Here is a 21328-nt window from a genome sequence, read left to right as displayed (position 1 = left end):
TACATATTTCATTTAATTTCAAATATTGAAATTCAATTATTCCTATAAGAAATAAATATTTTGATTTTCTCTTATTTTTTTCTCATTTTGTAATATAATTCTTTTGATTTAAGAAGTAAACTACAAAATAATTTTATTACTAAAAATAAATGATATTTGTTTAAAACCAAAGATCACCACCAACATCTTCTTCTGGTTGTGGTAATGGTTGTGATGTTTTTTGTTTTTGTTTCGCATTATTTTCTGCATCATCATCGCTTTCAGATACAGCAAGATCATCCTGTATTTTATTCTCAGTTTTTTCATCTCTGGCTGGTAAACCAGCTAGCAAAAAGTCAGAAGGATCATAGTTTGGATCAACATCCATACTTTCGTCTGTAATTTAAAAAAAAAATGATTAAAAAAACAATAAAATAATAAAAATATATATAAAATACTTTACAATTACCAACCTTGCTGAAGCAATTGTTGGTCCGTCATATAAAAACCGACATTACCCAATTGAACCATTGCTTCCGCTGCTTGTTGACTATCATCATCCGCCAATACTACTCCGCCTTCTGTATTTTCTCTAACTTCATTCAATTCAAGTGTTTCCATTTCAGCATTCTCAGATTGTTCATCCGTACCAAATGGAACTTCATCAAATTCATCTTCACTAGAGAATTGTAAATCTATAACGAAATATATTAATAATTTTTTTTTTATTTAAGTAAAACTAAAAATATATACAAATATAAAAATATATATAAAAATATAATATATAATATATAAAAATATATATGAAAAAATTTTATTTACCTTCTTCAAGAACATCTTTTTTTTTAGAATTTACACTTCTACTACCATCACCTTCCATATCTCCTTCTACATCCACAAAATCAAAATCTTCCATGTTCGTTTTTCCAAATGGATTTTCTGGCGAACTTGTTTGACTCTGTAAAAAAACATTTTACATGTTTTATAAAAATTTTTATTAAAAAAAAAACATAAAATAACAAAATTTAATTTATAAATAAATATAATACCCCTCTAAATTCTGGTTCTACAATAGTATAATTTTCTTCATCTGCTCCAAGCCATGAAGAATCTATATCTGCTTGTTCCATTGCTCGTTTTTGTACTAATAATATATTGTTTTCTAACTGTGTTAAATGTTCATCATACTAAAATATAATTTAATTATGAGTACAACATTAAAATTTAATTATAATTAAAATATATTTAAACAATCTCAATAATAACCTCATCTAATGTTTCTTTGCAAACTTTCACTAGCAATTCTGCTTTTTGTGTAAATGGAGATTCCTTTCCATTGTATACTGTACAATTTTCCAAAATTTGTTCGATATCTCTAAGAAATTCATGACGATTATGATACTTATGTGCTGAAAACAATATAATAAATATAAATATAATCATGATATTTATAAAAAAATTCATAATATTTAATAATTATAAATATAGTTTAAATTACCAGATACTTTTTTAGATATAGTTTCTAAATCCATAGGTCTCTTAATAACATTATAGTAATCTTTCACTAATTTCTTATTAACTGGTTTTAAAAATGGCCAAGCTTCAGTCATAGATTTCAATTTATTATTTACAACATTGTCTAAAATAAAAGTAAGAGCAACTTGATCATTGTCATCCAATAAAGGATTAATTGCTTTCTCTAATCTCATCAGACGATCTTCTTTTTCTCCAAGTCTTTCTACACAAGTTTCCAGCATACGTTTGGCTGCTACTGTTAATGAACTTTTTATTCCATTATATAGAGTTGAATTTTCTACAATTTGATTAACATCAGCTAAAAATTCTTCTCGACTTTGATATTTTTTTAATCTTAAATTTTCACGTATAGTTTGCAAATCCATAGGCCTTTGTATAATTTTATAATAATCAGGAACAGCCTAATAGAAATATGACAAATATATAGATAAATATATAGAATAATGATAAATATATAGATAAATTGTAAAATATATTTATTAAAATATATTCAATAAAAATAAAATATACCTTGGCATTAACAGGAAATAGAAAAGGTTGAACATCAGGTAAGTCTCTCATTTCGTTAAGTATACTTTCTAGCATTGTAGACATAACAACAACAGGATCTGTTCTACGCCTATTGGCAGGTCTCTGTTGTCGTTTAAGATAATCACAATGGTCATCTCCAGTAGCTCTCCTTCGTTTTTTGGAATTTACTGCTTCCTTGGGCACTTTCAAAAGTAACGTACGCCTTTTCATTTCTTCAGCATGCTATAAGAAATACAAAATAAAAATTACAAATTTTATTTTAATAGTTTTTAATTTTTTAACTTTAATGTTTTAATATTTAATAGCTAAATAATTAATTTAAATAATTCAAAATAAATTACCTTAATTAATTTAGATGATAATTTCACTTTAGTTCCATCTACGTTAACGAGATCTTGATCATCTGTATTGAGTTGTTTTTCAATCTCTTCCTCCTGTTCCTCTGTCATCGCAACATTTACTGGTGCTGTAGTTATGCTATTCTGATATAAGGGACAAGCTTTATTCGTACGCATGTGACCTACATTACCGCAAGCACCACATTTTAGTTTAAGATCTGGTTTAAGTTTAGGTTTCTTACGTTTAGAAGGAGATATATCAGGTTTAGGATGTTTAGAAGCAGGAGAAGTAGATTGGAAAGAATTACAGAATGGAAGGATACTATTCGAGGATGTAGTTGTTGGGGTATTGTTACTACTACGATCGAATATATTATTCGATGATGCATTATTTCCTGTCATTGGACCACCAAGCATACGTTCTCGTTCTTGATTCCGTTTAATTCTACGTAATTGCTCCTGAATTCTTCTTTTCTCCCTCTTCATTTCCTCTTTTTGTGCTTCATCCAATGTTGCAAATTGTTTAATAAATGTTTCATCTTTAGAATTTCTAATTTTTATATAAGTATCTATTACTGCTGATTTTCTTACTAATTCTACCCTTGTATATTCTTTGCCTTCTGGATTTCTAAACGTTCGATAAATTTTAAGAACCCTACCCTGTTGTGAATTAAAGTTATTTACAGGACTATCCTCTTCATCATCTTTCTTTTTTTCTTTGGTTTTTTTATCTTGTTCTTGAACTTCCCCCATCAACATTTTTCGTAATTCATGTCGTTGTTGTTCCTCTCGTTCAAGAGATAATTGCGTACTAGTTTTCTTATTGGAAAGCATATTTTCTATATTTTTACCCATCTCTTCTATGTCAGAACTATCTTCTTCAGAACTTTCGCCTTCATCTGTACTTAAAACTTCATTAGAAGATAAAACACGATTTTGTAAATCGAAGATTCTTTGACATTCTTCTTTGTATCTTTCTTGATGCTCAGCAATAGAAAACCGATTTCCTCGAGAAAACTTAGTCATACCTTCTTCACCAGCTTTAGCCTTTTCTGTAGATAATGTTCTAACAACATCAATTACTTCCCATCGCGATAATTTTTTAATTTCTTCTTCAGGAACACCGAATTTTCGAAGTAATGCTTTTGCATTGTTTAATGATAATCTTCTTAAATCAGCATCAGTTCCAGTTACTGTTCTCTTTGGTTGAGCTTCTTGTTCTTCCTAATTCATATTTCAAAAAAAATATCTTAAAATGTACAAAAGAAATTATAACAATAAAACATATACTTACTTTGCTAATTGTAGGTTTATTTGGCACTCGAACATAAGAAAATCCTTCACCACAACCTGTAGGATCAGCTGGTCCTGCCAATTGTAACAAACATTTACCTTTCATAGCTTGAATATATGCTCGTGTTGTATTCCAAGGTGCAACTTTCACTTCATCATCCATTTTTAATTGCATTTCTTCATCATCATCATCTTGAGGAGTAAATAGGAACTTTTCACCATATCCAGCATCTTTTAATCTTTGTTCAGCAGCAATCATACTAAAATAAGCACAACATTGTTCTGGAGAGACCATTGCTCGAATTTCTTCTTCTGTTGGTAATCTAAAGTCAGGTTTTATAACCCACCAATTTGAATCCATGCCTAATAATAGAATAAATTTTGATATTTATATAAAATATAAGAATGATTTAAAAAAATTGTAATTTAATATAATATATAATATAATATAAAATTATAAATACCTGTTCTTTTAAAATCAGCACATAATTTCAAACGTTTTCTAATGCTACTTTCACTATGTGAAGGAAATGCTCTTTTAATATCATCCATTTTAATACGTCGAGGAGTATCTCGAGATTTCCAAAATAATCTATATATAAATACTTGTAAAAAATCTCTCACAAAATTATTAGCTCTCTTTGAATTAGGACCTGGAACTTCATATAATGGACATTCTTGGCCAGCAACAAATAAAGCATCCACTTCTCTGATATAATATTGTTGTCTATATATTATATATAAAAATTCATTAATAATTGCATTTTTCACATTGCAATAAAAAAAATACAATACATTGTATTACAATACCTTGTTCTGATAACTAAAAAATCTGTCTCTGGAATTTTGTGCTCGTAAATTGGGGCTCTATACATATTATTTTCAACTGCTTGTATGCTTTGACCAGGTGTAAGAATTCCAAGGAATGGACTAGTATGAGCATAAGCAGTTTCACCATATTTGTATTTCTGTGGTCCTTGATCTTTTCCCGCTTTTCTTTTGTAGTAATTTTTCACTTTAGAACACATTCCTACCTGATTCATTAAAGGAGGATGTTCTTCAGAAAATTCGATAAGTACTAATTCACCATCTTTGCCAGTTAAATCTTCAGGAGTTCTCATAAAGAAGACATCACCTCCGCCAGATGCAATTCTTTCTTGTTCTCTTTGCTAAGATGCAAACGTCATTTAATTTTTGTTTTAACAAATAATTATAAAATATAATATAAACACATACTTTAGCTTTTTTTTTTATGTGTTTTATTAATGGCAATACAGAATGTGGACCAGAATGAGCAACTGGACCATGACTAAATTTTCTTAAGGGTGGTCTATGAAAATTTCGAAGGCGCATTGGACCCATATGAGTTTGAACAAATGGAACACGTAATTCTACTACAGGTGTACTATGTTGTATCAAATTTCCACCTCCAACTTTTAATCGTAATGTTGTTTCTGATGATCGTGGCATATAATATCTAAATAATATCAATAATAATCAAATTTGTTTTTTATGGAAATTAAAATTATTTATTATTATTAAATTATTAGCTTACGTATCATTTGAAATATTAAATGGATCTCTATCAGGTGATTTTGGTGGTGGAGGTGGAGTATCTTCTTCTAATACATTAATTACTCCAGCTTTTCCCAATAATAATTTACTTTTCTTAACATGAGGATGAGGTATTTTCACTTTTGGTTGAGGTCCATTATCTTTATGAACTAATGCTGGATCTATATCATCAGGAATACCAAGAACAATATTCTCATCATTGGGATCCAAAGTAAGAATTTTAGGTTTAGGAATTTTTTTCATATTTTCAGGGTCCCAAATCACTTCTTCCTCCCAAAGACCATATACCAATTCTTCGTTTTCTACAGGAAAAATCGAATACCAAGTATCGTCATAATTTTCTTCTCGATTTTGTTGCTGATTTGCTTTATTCATGTTCCTAGTAAGATCAATAATGAAAATAAAAATATATCATATACATTACATACATGTTTATATGTATATTAACATACTAATTCTTTACATAATTAATAGAATGCGTTTTTTCTTACATTTTAGTTTTTTGAGATTGCATATGTAATGGAGTTGTAATTTGTGAAGTGGCTAATCGAACATTTGATGTAACTGATACTGGTGCACCTTTGCCTGGTTGACTAAATGCCTGAGCAGTTCTATTTCCACTGGATGGTACCCATCCAGCCGCATTATTTTTACTATTTAATTTCTGTAATACCTTTCAAAGTATTTGTATTCTTACTTGTTATCATATACAAATTTTTAATTAGAAATATCTTACATCAAAATATCACATACCTTGTGCTTTATATCATCACCATTCCATATAACATCATCTTCCCAATGCAATTGTGATACCATTAAAAATGCATCATCAGAAAATTCTTCATTAGTATCTCTAATATTTTTATCTTTATTATTTAATTCATCTGTCTATTAAAAATATAATTTTTTATAATAATAACATTTCTTATATAAAGTAATTTTTGGAAAATCAAATAGTAAGTGTAATTTAATAATTTTTATACAATATACAATATAATATATAATATAATTTTAATGTATGCAAATACCTTATCAATAAGTTTGAATCCATAATTAAAACCATCTCCAGTTTCTGGAACTTGAAGCATATCATACCAAAGCTGTGCAGGACCAAATCGCCAATCTGCTACTTTTGGTCCCATATCTCCATTTTCACCAGTTTCACCTGTTTTACCAATTTGTTCTTTATCTTCTATTGGCATTAATAATTTATTTTCATCATCAGAACAATACATATCTGGAGTTTGATCTGTACTATATTGCATTACCCAACCCTATAATGTAAAGACATATAATATAAAAATATAAAAAATATAATATAAAAATATTATTTTTAAACTGAAAATTTCTTTTTTATACAGACTTTAAATTTTGATTTCTTTTCTTCTTGATCAGAACCAGAATCAGAATCTCTAACATCATGATGACGTTTCTTTTTACGTCTCTTTTTGACACCTCTCCATATTTGTGGAAGACTACTAGGTTTTCCTGGACCAAATAATCTTGAAAATCTTAGAACTTTATTAGTTCGAAAATCAGGAAATAATTCAGTAACATCAACATTGGCATATTTTGATGGTAGCATAGAAGCAAGAGGAGTTTCTAATTTACGCTGACGTGCAGCTTCTGCTTCTTCTGCTGTAAGTGCTTCTTTTTCTTCAGGTATTGGAGGAGGTGGCATTAATTGTGTATCAGATTTAATAATAACTTCTTCATCATCTGCATCATAATCAGCATTTTCCTTCTCAGGTTTACCTTCAAACATGTCCTGTTTGTCTAATTAAAAATTAATTAAAAAAAATATATTTAAAAAATGAATTAATAAATTTTAATATTATATATAAACTTTTTTTTCATAAAAAATAATCTTTAATAAATTACATACTTATAATACTTTCTTCTTTTTCATCTTCAGCTAACTCATTTATATCAGAAAAATCAAGTGCACTAGGTGATTTTTCCACATAATTTATATCTTTTTCATCAGCTATATCATTTTCTTCTTCAATTTTATCATTAGATTCATTACCCTTTTCTTCAATAACATCTTCATTTAACATCATTTCGCGAATAAACGAACTTAATCCGAGTCTATTTAATGAAGTTATGTGTTGCTTTGCCTCTGGATCAAGAATATCATCTTCCAATTGACCATTGTCATCAATGTTTCCAAATAAAAAACCAGTCATATTGATTCCAGATATTATATCTTTATCGTTTTCCTCTTCAGAATCAGCCATTTTTTATAATTAGCACTCAATAAATTAATATGATTTTAAACTCTTACAAAAAATTATTGATTTTTTGAATGTACAGTAGATGTATGTTGTTCACATGTAACAATATTGCACATATATCTTTAATAATCATATATTATATATCTAATTATTTACAATTATGTATATATATTTATATACATTTATTATTATTATTACTATTTACAAGTAACTGTTAATTACAAGATTAGTAAAACTTAACGTTTTGTTTACGTACACCTTTCCATCAACTAACCGCCATGTTCTTTAATATATTATTATATAGAAGATTGCAATTATATTAATTTTTGAAGATATTTTAGAAATAAAATCCCTAGAAATAATCACATAATTCATATGTTAGATATTGCACTTCTACTACACAGACAAGATGGACAAAATAAATGTAAAATACTATTTTATATTACAAGAATTTTTATTTTTTTTAAATTTATATATTTACTATATATAAAAATTGAATCGAATAGATAAATCTATTAAAATTTTTAATCAATAGACAAAAAAAATAATAAAGTTAATTAGATATCGGAACCATTACTTCAACACAAGTTTTGTAAAACAAGTATAGACAGAAAGAGTAGTGGGTGAAAGAGAACATAAAAACTGAATATAGACAAGGATAGAAATAGAATAAAAATTTATTATCATCATTTTTTGACAAAAATATTTTTTCAAATACAAAATAAAGTAGAATATATATTAAAAAATTAACGTCATTTCTTAAATGTCAAAAACATCTTTCTAAAAATATTCAAGAGATGGTGTTGATAAACAATTCCTATTTTATATTTGCCTTTTTTTTTTATGTTTGTTTTTTCTATATTTATGTTTCATTAACGACATTTTAGAAAGATATAGTGCTGATTCCTGAATTTTTATCTTATTTCTATCCTTTTTCTTTATGTATATATTGTTATATATTATATATTATTTGTTCCCTTTATATATATATATTTTTTAATACGTGATTATAGATGAGATAAAGGAAATCAATTGAACACATTTTCATCCTTTTTTCTTTTAAAATTATAATGTGTCTTAATTTTTAATATACAAAAATAGATATTACATTCTGAGATTTAATCTTTAGAATGATGATTTCATAAAACATATATAATAATAATATATGATTTGTGAGATAACATAACACTATCAAAGATTCGCATTTGTCGAATCTATTCTTTTATATTGAAATTTAGTTTATATTGAAATCTAATTTCAATTTTAATTGCTACTAATATTACAATTTATCCATACAATTATCAAATCAATGCTTGAATGACATTAGAATGATAAAGTCTTAATGACTTGAAAACATGAATTCAATGCAATAAAAAATATATTAAATATTAAGTGTAATTAGATGATCAATGCATTGAATGTATCTAATATTGATATATATGATTAATACTAATGTATTTTATAGTCATATTTAACATTTTTAAATTATAATTAAATTTTAATATAACTTGGTGTTTATAATATAATATCAATTCAGTAATTTTTTTTTATGAATTGTTATTACTATTCATTTTCATTTATATTTTACTATACAAATTTTCATTTATGTATTCATTTAATCTTTTTGTTTATATAAAAAATGTTCATTTTTTTTAATTTCTATTAACTTATACATTTAATTATGCATTTTTAAAATTATATATTTTTTTTTAATAATCTGATCTTATTTTATACTAATATTTCTATGAATCAAAAAATAAAAATAAATAAAATAATTTAAATATAAATGTTCTAACTTCAAAATTTATCATTTGATGAATATTTATATATTATTTATATATTATATTATTTTTATTTATTATAAGTATTTAATATTTACATATAATTATTAAAAAAATAATCCATGTTTAAATTAATTTTTTTAAAAAATATTACTTAAATTATGGTTTTCTATTTGCCATAACCATAATGTTATAACTCTCGACTCATAAGAGCGGTGTTGCCAAGTTTTAGAATTTATTTAAAGTAGACTGAAAATTTCGGCAATTCAACTTATTAAATAAAACAAATGCTTTTAATGTTACTAAAATGTTATAAAAAATATAATACTAATATAACTATAAAAACACCAATATAAATTGTTGATATTTTAAAATCTATAATACATACAAAATTTCAAATATATTTTTTACATAAAACTTTTTATAAAAAAAATTTTTCTTAAAAATAAGAAAACTTGTCCTTATAGAAAAGATAAGATACAATTTATTTTTTTGTTCATATACAAAGTAATATTATTTTCATGAAAAATAAAAATGTAATATTAATAAGATTTAATCATAGAACACAAACAAAACTTTTATGAACTTCTTAAAAATAATTACATTATTAAATATTAACATAATTTTTTCTCACAATGTTCTTCATCATTGTTCTACTTGTACATTATTATAATAAATGAATATACCTAAAAAGATGATATTTATTAAGAAAATTTGAAATTTTACATTATTAATTTCTTTTTTATGAAAATCATTTACAAAGAATCTTATGTTATGTAAGTAACATGTGTTTGTTGATGTAGATGTTTTTCTACATAGTGCAAAATGCTGAAGAGACAACTAATGTGCCTTCATTTACAATGTTTATCACTAGAAATAACATAGCAGTATATCTGTTGTACAATATTTTCAGCCAAATTATTGGAAATTGAAGTAATATATTAGAAGAGAAATAGAATTCATCTAGTTTTTACAAAAACCAGAATAATTAAAAACATCAAATAATAATAAAATGTGAATACTTATTAAAAATCTTAAGTTATTATTTTATGATATTAAAGAATATAAAATGTATTTAAAAAGATTTTTTTTTAAATAAACTAACATATAGATTGAACTGATCTAAATGTTAAGTTTGATATATATAAAAAGTATAAACAACTTTCCCATATTATATTATGAAATGAAATATTCTATATCGGAAAAAATAGAAAATTATTAATGCCTTCTTTTTAAAGTAAGCACTGGAACAGAAATTTTTTTATCAAGTCCATTTTCAAACTATTAAAGGACAATCTTAAATCTCAACACAATCCTCCTCCTGTTTGTTGTTGATAAACTTCTATTGTATCTCCTTCTTCCATTTCAAGAGTGGTTGGTGTATCCAATTCATTTATAGGTTGTCCATCAAATCTAAACCTTACTGCTGCTATTGCCAAGCCCTATGAATATAATTATAAACATAATAATTCCAAAATATATAAATTATACATAAGATAAAAGATAAAATATATTTTATTATTAAAAAATTTAATTTAAAATTATCCAATAAAATACAATATTATAATAAATTAATCATATGTACTTACCACACGATCACAGTAAGCATTCATTAATTTCCTGAGTGGTGTGTGCTTTTTAATTTTAAATTGAACCACTGCACTATCTTGTCCTAGCACTTTCAAATTTATGTGCTCTGATTCTGTCTTAGTTTCCTATAACAAAGAATGCTCTTGAATCGTCACTTACCATTACATCAGTTTTGAGGTTATAAAGTATTACCTTCTTTTCGTCAGACATATTTATAGTTTAGTACAAATATTATATTATCACTGATTATTAAGAATATTTTCACGAATTAATTATTAAACCAAATGTCAGGCTATCTAAAATTTTTATAAATAAATGTATAAGTAAATCACTCGCAATAATCCCGCTCCTACCTTTACACTTGTAATCACAACGTTTCCATCTTACACAAATAATGTAGTATTATAGAAAGTTATTGGTATACATGTTTGGTATGTGTTTGAAAACCTACATTCGTGATTAATAAACTTTCTAGGGAATTTTGTTATTTGACTGTGGTAGTTTACATTTAATTACAATTTAATAGAACTTCATCCATATTAGAAAAAAAGCGCAAAAATGTAGAATTCTAAAGAAATTCAACAAATTGAAAAAAAAATCATTTTTATTCTTATTTTTAATTCTTATTTTTATCTTTAATTTTTATATAATATTATACAAATAAATTTTAAATGTATTCACCTTTGATAAATTAATTATATTATATATTTTACGAATTTTATATAATTTTTATTAAAATAAAACAATTGAAAGTACAATTTTATTTAACTATAATTAATAATTATTTATAGTTATATATTGAAATTTATTAATAAAATAATTTTACTATTTTTTTAATAAAAATTAAGATTTTGGAATCCATTTTAATTCATATATATAATTCATATATATAATATATATAATAAAATTTATTATATCATTTTATATTATAAATAATAAATTACTAATAGTAATTAAAATAAATTTTATTATAATTTTTGTAAATATAAATAAATAGTAAATATGAAAAAAATAAAAAAATAGGATTTAATAATGAATGTATTGAATTATGTATGTTTAAAAACTTTAAAATGTTCCACGTAATTAAAATTTGTTGGTCCTGAAAAGGACCGTTTTTTTTTTTTAAACAACAAGATGTTTATTTTGAGCTGGTGTACTTGGTAACTGCTTTAGTACCTTCACTGACTGCGTGTTTTGCTAATTCACCAGGTAATAAAAGTCTTACAGCAGTTTGAATTTCGCGAGAAGTAATGGTAGATCGTTTATTGTAATGTGCTAATCTTGATGCTTCTGCTGCAATCCGTTCGAAAACATCATTCACAAAACTGTTCATGATACTCATTGCTTTGCTGGATATACCAGTATCAGGATGCACTTGTTTAAGCACTTTATAAATGTAAATAGCGTAGCTTTCCTTTCTTCTTCTTTTTTTTTTCTTGTCAGCTTTACTAATATTTTTTTGTGCTTTACCAGCTTTCTTCACTGCTTTTCCACTAACTTTCGGCGGCATGATAAATTGAATGTCGTCAAGTTTTCAGAGTTCAGTATAACTGTACCATGTACTGAGCAAACGATTCAATGATTGCTGTGGATAGCGTGTTCCTTTCATATACCAAAGTATAAGCAACACTCAACCAATGAGAGCTCAAAATGGAATCGTCGACACTTTTATACAATATGATTGGTGCGTTGATGCTACCTCATTCTTAATACAATTGATTTTTATACATAATATATCTAATATATTTCTAAGTTTATTTTTTTATAAATAAAAATTTTTAGTTATTACATATTATTATCTTTCTAATAATAAAAAACATTAAACGAAATTAAAATTACAGTAGATAATCTCATAGCAAAAAATTGCAGAAATATTTAGCTTTAAATTTAATACAATAAATTAAGTATATATATTGATAAATTAAAAATATATTATATATTTAAATATTTTTACAATATTTAAATTAACTATTAATGAAAAAAAATTATTTTTAGAAGTTCTCTATAATATATGTTACAAATAATGATTTAATATTAAATTTAGAAATTTAGAATTTAATATACTATTTATTTTCAATATTTTTTAATATTGCAATAATATATAATTTATTAATTGATTATTGTGAAATAAAATTTATATATTGTTCATATACATACAAATATTTGTAATATATATTTAAATACAAAAAATATGATAAATTAAATATTTTAAAAATATGATTATATTTATATTTATGAAAAATAAAAATATATATATTTACAAAACACATACAAAAATATAAAAAATAAAATAAATATATGTATATTATAAAAAAATAATAATTTTTATTTAATTAATCAATATTTAAATATTTTATATAAGAAATTTGTACATTATTTTAAAAATATATATAATAATTATTAATGAAGAATTAAAAAGAATTAATGAAGAATTAAAAAGAAGAAATTATTAAATAGAATTAGAAAATTTTAAATATATTATTAATTTAAAAGATTATTAATTTATAAAAATAATATAAAATAAGATTATAAAACTATTGTAGATACAAACCAATGAAAATGCTGCTTGTCAGTTATTGGTCAGAACAAGCTACACAGTTCTTATATAAAAACGTTAAACATATTCATTTCACTTTCATTCAAGGGAGTTTTTGTAGCGTTGCTGTTCTTGTTGCTAATTTTCTTTTATATTGTTCGGAAAATAATTTCGTTTTTTTAGCAACGAGCGTCGTTAGTTGAATATTTATCCAACCAACTTTATCCTAAACTGTGTTATATATTATATATTTATTATATAATATGTATTATATATTTGGAAAATTGACATTTCATCGTTTATTTGTAAAAAAAATTCATTTGATTCTATTCGGTTGTATTTTTCGTGTGTGATAACGATGCAAGACCAAAAGGAACATTTTCGGCATATTTTACTTTTTTATTATCGAAAAGGTAAAAATGCTGTTCAGGCAAGAAAAAAATTATGTGAAATTTATGGAGAAGATATATTAACAGTACGCCAGTGTCAAAACTGGTTTTCAAAATTTCGTTCTGACAATTTTGACATTAAAGATGCGCCACGTTCTGGAAGACCAGTTGAAGCTGATGAAGACAAAATAAAGGCACTGATTGAAGCAAATCGACGAATAACAACTCGAGAAATTGCTATGAGATTGAATTTGTCGAATTCAACTGTTCATGATCACATGAAACGACTTGGTTTCGTTTCGAAGCTCGATATTTGGGTTCCACACGTTCTCGAAGAAAGAGATTTGCTCCGTCGCATTGATATTTGTGATTTGCTGCTCAAACGTGAGGAAAGTGATCCATTTTTAAAGCGAATCGTAACTGGAGATGAAAAATGGATCGTTTACGACAATATTAAACGAGAGTTAAATGAGTCGACGCAAAGAACTTCGAAAAACAACATTCACAAAAAAGTGATGCTCTCTGTTTGGTGGGATTTCAAGGGAGTTGTTTTTTTTGAGCTTCTACCGAATAATTGCACAATTAATTCGGAAGTGTACTGTAATCAATTGGACAAATTAAACAATTCTATCAAACAAAAGAGACCTGAATTAATTAATAGGAAAGGTGTAGTGTTTCATCATGATAATACTAAACCTCATATGAGCTTAATGACTCGCCAGAAATTGTTACAGTTTGGATGGGAGGTGCTACCGCATCCACCATATTCGCCAGATTTGGCACCTTCAGATTATCACTTGTTTCGATCTTTACAGAATTCTTTAGATGATAAAACATTTACTTCAAATGAGGATGTCAAAAATTACTTAGATCAGTTTTTTGCAAACAAAGATCAAAAGTTCTATGAACGTGGAATCATGCTACTACCTAAAAGATGGCAATATGTATTAGATCACAATGGTCAATATGTAATTAAATAAAATACATATATGCTATTAAAAAAGTATGTATAATCTAAAATGTCTAGTCATGGCAAAAGAAGAAAAACAAAAATAAAGGAAAAATTATTCTGTTTGACTAAAGCAGAACTTCAAATTCGAGTTAGTTGTATTCATAGACTTCTAAAAAAAGATAATGTTGAATATATTGGTTCTGATACTCCTGTCTATCTGACTGCTGAATTTCTGGAATTAACAATTAGATTGAAATACAGCTCAAAATAATAAAAAATCTAGAATTATATCATGTCATGTGCAACTTGCTTCATTCATAATGATGAAGAATTGAATAAATTATCTGAAGTTATTATAAGTCAAGGAAATATTTTACTGCAACATTCAAGCAGTGCTTTTGCCAAGAAAAACAGAAAAAAAAACATAAACTTATTAAATGGTCCTTTTCAGGGCCACAAATTATCTTAAAACTAAAGGAACTTTTCGGTTTTTACTTTCAATTTACCTTACTTTTCCATTTATGTTATTTAATAATTTTAGATTATTTAATAATTTTTTGATTGAATTTTAATCTTCTATGAATCTTTTTTTTTTTATAAAAAAAAAATATTGGAAAATTTCAATTATAAATTTTATTTTTAATAATTTATTTTTGAATATTATATTTAAACATTTATTTTTGCATTTTAACAATTAGATCGTTAATATGAAGTTTCAGAAATTAATTTATAAAATATTTTAAAGTTATAACAAATAAAAATAAAAATGAATACATTATTATTAATTATATTTTTGTAAATTGAATTAAATATATATTTAAAATATTTTAGGTTAAAAATATAGTTATTGTGAGATGTTTCATATTTCTTGTAAAATAAACTAAATAACTGCACACATCTAGCAAACAAAAATCAGATTTTAAAATTTTAATAAAGTAACCTGCAATATTATATGAAAATTCGTTATAATAATTCAAAAAATTGTATTTTTATTTAAATTTTATTAATACAATTAAACTTAAAAATTTTTTTTTTAAATTTTTATATTTTTATATTTTTTTTTTTTAATTTTTATTAATTAATATATTTAAATTATATTTTAATTATTAATTAATATATTTTAATTTTTTTATTTTTTTGAATCACATATTTGAATATTTATAATACATTTATATACATTTATAATTAAAAAATATCTTTTAAAAATCAATTCTAATATCGAAATATAAAAGACAAAAGATAAAATAAAAAATATCAAGAGTTTTTTTCAAATTATAGTAATTTAATATTAGAATATATTTTAAATTTAATATATATACATAAGCAAAACTATGATAAATATAAGCAATATCGTTTCATAATTATTTAATTAATATTCAATAAAAATTTTAAAAATAATGTATCATTTTAAAAGCATTATTGATTATTTCGAAACTTTAAATTTATTTTATTTAACATATTTAATTTGGTGCGCTTTTTTATATAAAAATATATTTTTCATAATATTTTTGAATTGTATCACATCATATTAAACATATTAAAATAATAATTTTAATATAATAGTAATATAGAGGCTTTCATATAGTTTGTTATCCAAAAAAGCTTATTTAAAACAAATTATTGTACATTTTATAAGATTGGATATTATAAAAATAATTGTGCAATATTATTTAAAAATATAAAAGATAAATCGTTATTCATATTATACATTTTCAATATATTATTCAATATATATATATATTCAAATTATTATTAATTCATATTATACATTTTTCAATTTCTTTAATTATTGAAAATCATAGAAATAAATCAAAATGCATTTCATAAAATTTAAAATTTGAAAAAATAAATATATTTTCTTTTTTTCATAAGATGAAAATAAATTCTTTTATTTAAGAGTAAAATTTTTTTGAATTGCTTTTATTTGTTTAATATTTTTCGCAATTAAATTTTGCTTAAAAATAATAATATTGTTTTAAATTAAATTTTTAAAATATCTCTATAAACAAGAAGTTGAATCAGAAAAACTTCGTCATATATAAATTATATTTGAATATATATCATTAATAGCACATATCTTGTAATATTGAAAATTAAAAAAATTATTATCTATTACATTATTTATTTCTAATAAAAAAAATCATAGCATTTATAATTTTTCATGCTATTCATGTAAAATTTCAATGTATGCAAATAAAAAATATCTATATTTCAGAAAAAAAGAATAATTAAACTTATAATGCTTTCGAACTCTTAAAAAATTTCCTTTATATTATTTTCTAATATATTATTTTATCAATTAGTTTAAGATTTAATTAATTTTCAAGAAATATAGAAAATTTTAAATGTGTGTGCGTGCGTTATGTATATATTTCTTTTCTATATTAAATGAGAATGAAATAAATATGAATTTAATATAAAAATAATCTTTCAAACGTCAGTTAAAATAAATATTCTGGTTTTTCACGTAAAATCGGAACCGGTTTAATAAAATCGGTTATTCTATAGCAGCAGATGTTCATCTTGATTGTACAATATATACAATTACTTTTTACCGGCTTTTTATATGGGATTTAATTGTAAGCAATTGGTATAGCAAGGGACTGCTGTAATTGGTTGATAACGAAGTGGTGGGAAAATACATGAACGAAGCTCACTATATAACCGAGTTCTAGATTGTAAAATATACATTTGAGAATAACGAAATCTTTCGTACGGAAGTAAAGTTTCATCATGACTGGTCGTGGAAAGGGAGGAAAAGGATTGGGAAAAGGAGGAGCAAAGAGACATAGAAAAGTACTTCGTGATAATATTCAAGGTATCACGAAACCTGCCATTCGACGTTTAGCTAGACGAGGTGGTGTAAAACGAATTTCTGGTTTGATTTACGAAGAAACTCGAGGAGTACTTAAGGTATTTCTTGAAAATGTTATCCGTGATGCTGTTACATACACTGAACATGCAAAAAGGAAAACTGTAACTGCTATGGATGTAGTTTATGCTCTGAAGCGTCAGGGAAGAACACTTTATGGATTTGGTGGTTAAATTCTTCCAATACAGTTCCAAGCAAAACGGCTCTTTTAAGAGCCACACAATATAAACGAAAGAATATCTTTTAAAACTTATTATTTAATATTATTAAATTTAAATTTTCATATATTTCATATATATTTACTTCAAAATAATTCAATAATCAATGAAGTATTAAATTGTTAAGTTGTACTAATTTTAAAGATATATAATAAAATTTAATTTTCGTAATTTATTAATTTATCTTTTTTTGTGTATAATATGTGTTATATATAATATGATTTATTGTAATTTTGAAGTAAAAAATGTGTGTAGTTTTTAATTTGTAAATTTTTAAATATAAATAAAACAATTTTCTATCATAGTTATATGTAGTAATTATATTATGCATTTAAATTTAAAATGCTTTTTATATATTTATAATATTTATAATATGATTTATTAAAAATAAATATAATTGAAGATAATCTAAAATAAATATTCAACAAATTAAAAATTTAATATATGTAAAATATATTCAAAATAGTACATAAAAGTGAACTAATCATTGAATATATCTGAATATTATTTCGTAACGATATGTTTATAATTCTTATAGTATAAAAATGTACTATAAAAAAATATTACATAAATTCACGCAATATAGGTACATACGTAATAAGTATTTTAATCATTTCTAATAATACAAATATTTTATTGCATACATTCACGATTATTTCTAACTTTGTTTCAGTAGTCCAATTTTTTTTCTATCTAACCTAAACATTATAAAATTCACATGTAGAAAAATGTCATTAGATATAAAATCTTTAGAAAAATCTAAATCTATATTAAAAAATATATATTTTGCTGGTGTTAATGCAGTTTTACCAAAAACTCTTATAATAAATAAAGTTAAATTTAAAAATGGAATATTATATGTTGGAGACCAAAGTTTTGAACTTAAAGAAAATGTTTATTTAATTGGATTTGGTAAAGCAGTCATGGGTATGGCAATAGTTCTTGAACATATGCTTGGCAATTATTTGAAGGATGGTATTGTTAGTATTCCTTCTGCATCAACAGAGGCAATGTGGGAATCTGAAGATAAATCATATTTTCCTTTATTAGAAAGTGGTGTAATAAAATATTGTGAAGGTTCTACAAATAATCAACCAGATGATAGATCTTTAGAAACAACACATCAAATTATAGACTTAGTAGAATCACTTACAGAAAATGATACTTTAATTGTATTAATATCTGGTGGTGGTTCTGCATTACTTTATATGCCAAGACCAGTAATTGATTTTGAAGATAAATTATATGTAAGTAAAATGCTTCAAAATGCTGGAGCTGATATCAAAGAAGTTAATATAGTGAGAAGCAAATTATCTATGGTAAAAGGTGGTGGTTTGGCTCGAATGGCTTATCCAGCTTCAATTATCAGCTTGATATTGTCTGATATTGTAGGAGATCCTGTAGAATCGATTGCTAGTGGTCCTACAGTATATAGTGCTAAAAGACCAAAAGAAGTAATAGCTGTATTAAAGAAATATAATATATTTGAACATTTAGAAGGTGATTTAAAAAAAATTTTAATGTCTACGGAAAAATTTAAAGATAAACAATTGTTAACTAGAAAAAAAGAATTCAAACATGTAACTAATATTATCTTAGGAAATAATACAGTGGCAATCGAAGCATCTTCTTTAGAAGCATGTAATTATAAATTAACGCCTATAATATTAAGATCTGATGTTGTAGGTGATGTACATGATGTCAGTTTAGCATATGCTCATATAACAAGTTTAATATGTCTTGCATTAGATAAAACATTAGAAAAAGAAGAGTTTTTTGCAAAAGTAAAAGATATTCCTGTACTTTCTTTATCTTCTACTAAAGTAGATGAAATTTATAACTTAATTGATAATGTGAGTGAAGAAGGATTAGTATTAATTGGAGGAGGAGAGCCAACTGTAGTAGTTAAAGGAAAAGGAAAAGGTGGTAGAAATCAAGAATTAGCATTATATTTTTCTCTAGACTGGTTGACAAAAATTAAAGCTTATCCTCGATTTTCGGAATATGAAGTAATAATGTTAAGTGCAGGAACAGATGGTCAAGATGGTCCAACAGATGCAGCAGGTGCATTTGGCTATCCTGCTATTGGACCATTAATCCATGATATATATACAAAAGTAAAATCTACAGCTTCAAAAATGATAGTTAAAGTAGAGGAAGAGAAAGAAGCTATAAGAAAAAAAAAAGAAGAAAAAGAACAATTTGATATAAAGAAATATAAAGAAATATGCAAAACACAAGAATTAAGTGGTTATTTAAAAGCTAAAAAAACAGAGATAATAGAAAATAAAGTTGATTCTGACAAAAATGAAACAAGTATAGATTATGAGAATATTGTACTTCCATTAATATTTCAAACAATGGAAATAGAACGTATGTTACCTGAAAATACTTTAGAAGATAATAATTCATATAATTTATATTCTCGGTTTAGGAAAGGTTCAGATTTATTTAAAACTGGCTTTACTGGTACTAATGTTATGGATTTACATCTTATTTATATAAAAAAACGCAATTGTAAATGTAAATTAGATATTGAAAAAGAAATATTAGATACTGAAAAAGAAATATTTGACAATACTTTAGATGCACATGATTTACATATTGATCCTTCAACTATTGAAACACATAAAGATTTATATAAACAAGAATTTTTTGAATGGAAAAAAATTTTAGAAAAACCAGAAATTATGATCAAAAAAGATGAACAACTTAATATAAAAATTATTGATGATAACTTAAGAGATCCATGTTGTCGTAGAGATAGAAAATTTCCGCTTAAAAATCTTTTAAAGGATAAAGATTTTCCATCATAATAAATTTCATAAAAAAAATAAAATTTTTTATATCATATCAAAAATTTTAAAAATGTATATTTTTATTAAATTTATATTTTTTATATGTATTAAAATTTAAACATAAATAAATAATATATATGTATATATGTATATATATATATACAATTTATTATTGAAAATTTTTAAAATACTGTCAATGAAAAAGATATAATAAAATCATACAATCAGCCAGATATTAAAATGTACATGTTTTGAGAACTAAAACTGCAATTTGAAGTATATCATAAAAGATAAAGACTTCACATTTTTTACAATATATATTCAGAATTGTTTCATCTTTTGTTATATAATGTAAAGTGTGAAAATTAAATTTTATAAATATATAATATTTTTTTGTACACGTATTATAGATACACATATTAAAATTTTATATATTAACAAATGGCTTGCGGATTTGAGATTCAAGACGTGTACGATTTTAAGTACGGTTATATTAATTCAAGTTAATTAATGTTTTAATTTTGTATTTATGTATTTTTTTTTCATTAATAATATCAATCTTGTTATTAAACATCAATCTTATTTATCATATTGATTTTAATGTAATTCATACAATGATTTCATCCATTCAACGACTTTTTTTTTAAAATAGAATTAACAATAATATGTAACATATGTATATATATAAATATATTTATGTACA

At 24.0% G+C, this 21328-nt stretch overlaps 5 protein-coding genes across 7 annotated transcripts; 2 read left to right on the top strand and 3 right to left on the bottom strand.

Annotated features, from left to right (window-relative positions):
- Positions 1–32: 32 nt before the first annotated feature.
- Positions 33–7736, bottom strand: LOC122716693 (transcription initiation factor TFIID subunit 1). Of its 3 annotated transcripts, none has more exons than XM_043940021.1 (18): positions 7138–7736; positions 6616–7028; positions 6281–6526; positions 6006–6140; positions 5744–5925; positions 5233–5631; positions 4914–5154; positions 4488–4846; positions 4142–4404; positions 3679–4040; positions 2388–3608; positions 2026–2268; positions 1478–1916; positions 1246–1388; positions 1029–1166; positions 802–937; positions 498–674; positions 33–375 (listed from the first exon to the last, which is right to left on the bottom strand). In XM_043940021.1, exons 1-18 carry the CDS (start codon positions 7490–7492, stop codon positions 161–163), a joined length of 5667 nt encoding a protein of 1888 aa, XP_043795956.1. In that variant the 5' UTR covers positions 7493–7736; the 3' UTR covers positions 33–160. The 3 variants fall into 3 exon arrangements, with proteins under 3 accessions (XP_043795956.1, XP_043795954.1, XP_043795955.1); XM_043940019.1 differs by having other exon boundaries at positions 34–375; positions 453–674; XM_043940020.1 differs by having other exon boundaries at positions 34–375; positions 453–674; positions 5744–5916.
- Positions 7737–9784: 2048 nt separating this feature from the next.
- LOC122716612 (small ubiquitin-related modifier 3) lies at positions 9785–11213 on the bottom strand. Its single transcript, XM_043939864.1, has 3 exons — positions 11053–11213; positions 10860–10985; positions 9785–10712 (listed from the first exon to the last, which is right to left on the bottom strand). Exons 1-3 carry the CDS (start codon positions 11068–11070, stop codon positions 10575–10577), a joined length of 282 nt encoding a protein of 93 aa, XP_043795799.1. The 5' UTR covers positions 11071–11213; the 3' UTR covers positions 9785–10574.
- Positions 11214–11925: 712 nt separating this feature from the next.
- LOC122716593 (histone H2B-like) lies at positions 11926–12391 on the bottom strand. The gene has a single exon (XM_043939839.1). The coding sequence runs from the start codon at positions 12368–12370 to the stop codon at positions 11999–12001; it is 372 nt and encodes a 123-aa protein (XP_043795774.1). The 5' UTR covers positions 12371–12391; the 3' UTR covers positions 11926–11998.
- Positions 12392–17425: 5034 nt separating this feature from the next.
- LOC122716547 (histone H4) lies at positions 17426–17958 on the top strand. Its single transcript, XM_043939737.1, has one exon. It carries the CDS (start codon positions 17471–17473, stop codon positions 17780–17782), a length of 312 nt encoding a protein of 103 aa, XP_043795672.1. The 5' UTR covers positions 17426–17470; the 3' UTR covers positions 17783–17958.
- A 533-nt stretch (positions 17959–18491) lies between these two features.
- Positions 18492–20729, top strand: LOC122716633 (glycerate kinase). Its single transcript, XM_043939903.1, has one exon. The coding sequence runs from the start codon at positions 18556–18558 to the stop codon at positions 20641–20643; it is 2088 nt and encodes a 695-aa protein (XP_043795838.1). The 5' UTR covers positions 18492–18555; the 3' UTR covers positions 20644–20729.
- Positions 20730–21328: the final 599 nt, after the last annotated feature.

The sequence above is a fragment of the Apis laboriosa genome, unplaced genomic scaffold, assembly GCF_014066325.1.
Source record: "Apis laboriosa isolate Shangri-la unplaced genomic scaffold, ASM1406632v1 scaffold47_cov149, whole genome shotgun sequence".
NCBI classification, from domain to species: domain Eukaryota; kingdom Metazoa; phylum Arthropoda; class Insecta; order Hymenoptera; family Apidae; genus Apis; species Apis laboriosa.
This window is presented reverse-complemented; position numbering and strand designations above follow the sequence as displayed.

Bases quoted from the DNA above. Each gene is read 5' to 3' on its own strand.
- LOC122716547 (XM_043939737.1), top strand. From the start codon at position 17,471: ATGACTGGTCGTGGAAAGGGAGGAAAAGGATTGGGAAAAGGAGGAGCA.
- LOC122716693 (XM_043940019.1), bottom strand. From the start codon at position 7,492: ATGGCTGATTCTGAAGAGGAAAACGATAAAGATATAATATCTGGAATC. The intron at 5,155-5,232 runs GTAAGCTAATAA...GATATTATTTAG, and splicing joins TTTAATATTTCAAATGATAC to ATATTATATGCCACGATCAT. The intron at 1,917-2,025 runs GTATATTTTATT...TATTTCTATTAG, and splicing joins TATTTCCTGTTAATGCCAAG to GCTGTTCCTGATTATTATAA.
- LOC122716612 (XM_043939864.1), bottom strand. The intron at 10,713-10,859 runs GTAAGTACATAT...TTATATTCATAG, and splicing joins ATGCTTACTGTGATCGTGTG to GGCTTGGCAATAGCAGCAGT.
- LOC122716593 (XM_043939839.1), bottom strand. From the start codon at position 12,370: ATGCCGCCGAAAGTTAGTGGAAAAGCAGTGAAGAAAGCTGGTAAAGCA.
- LOC122716633 (XM_043939903.1), top strand. From the start codon at position 18,556: ATGTCATTAGATATAAAATCTTTAGAAAAATCTAAATCTATATTAAAA.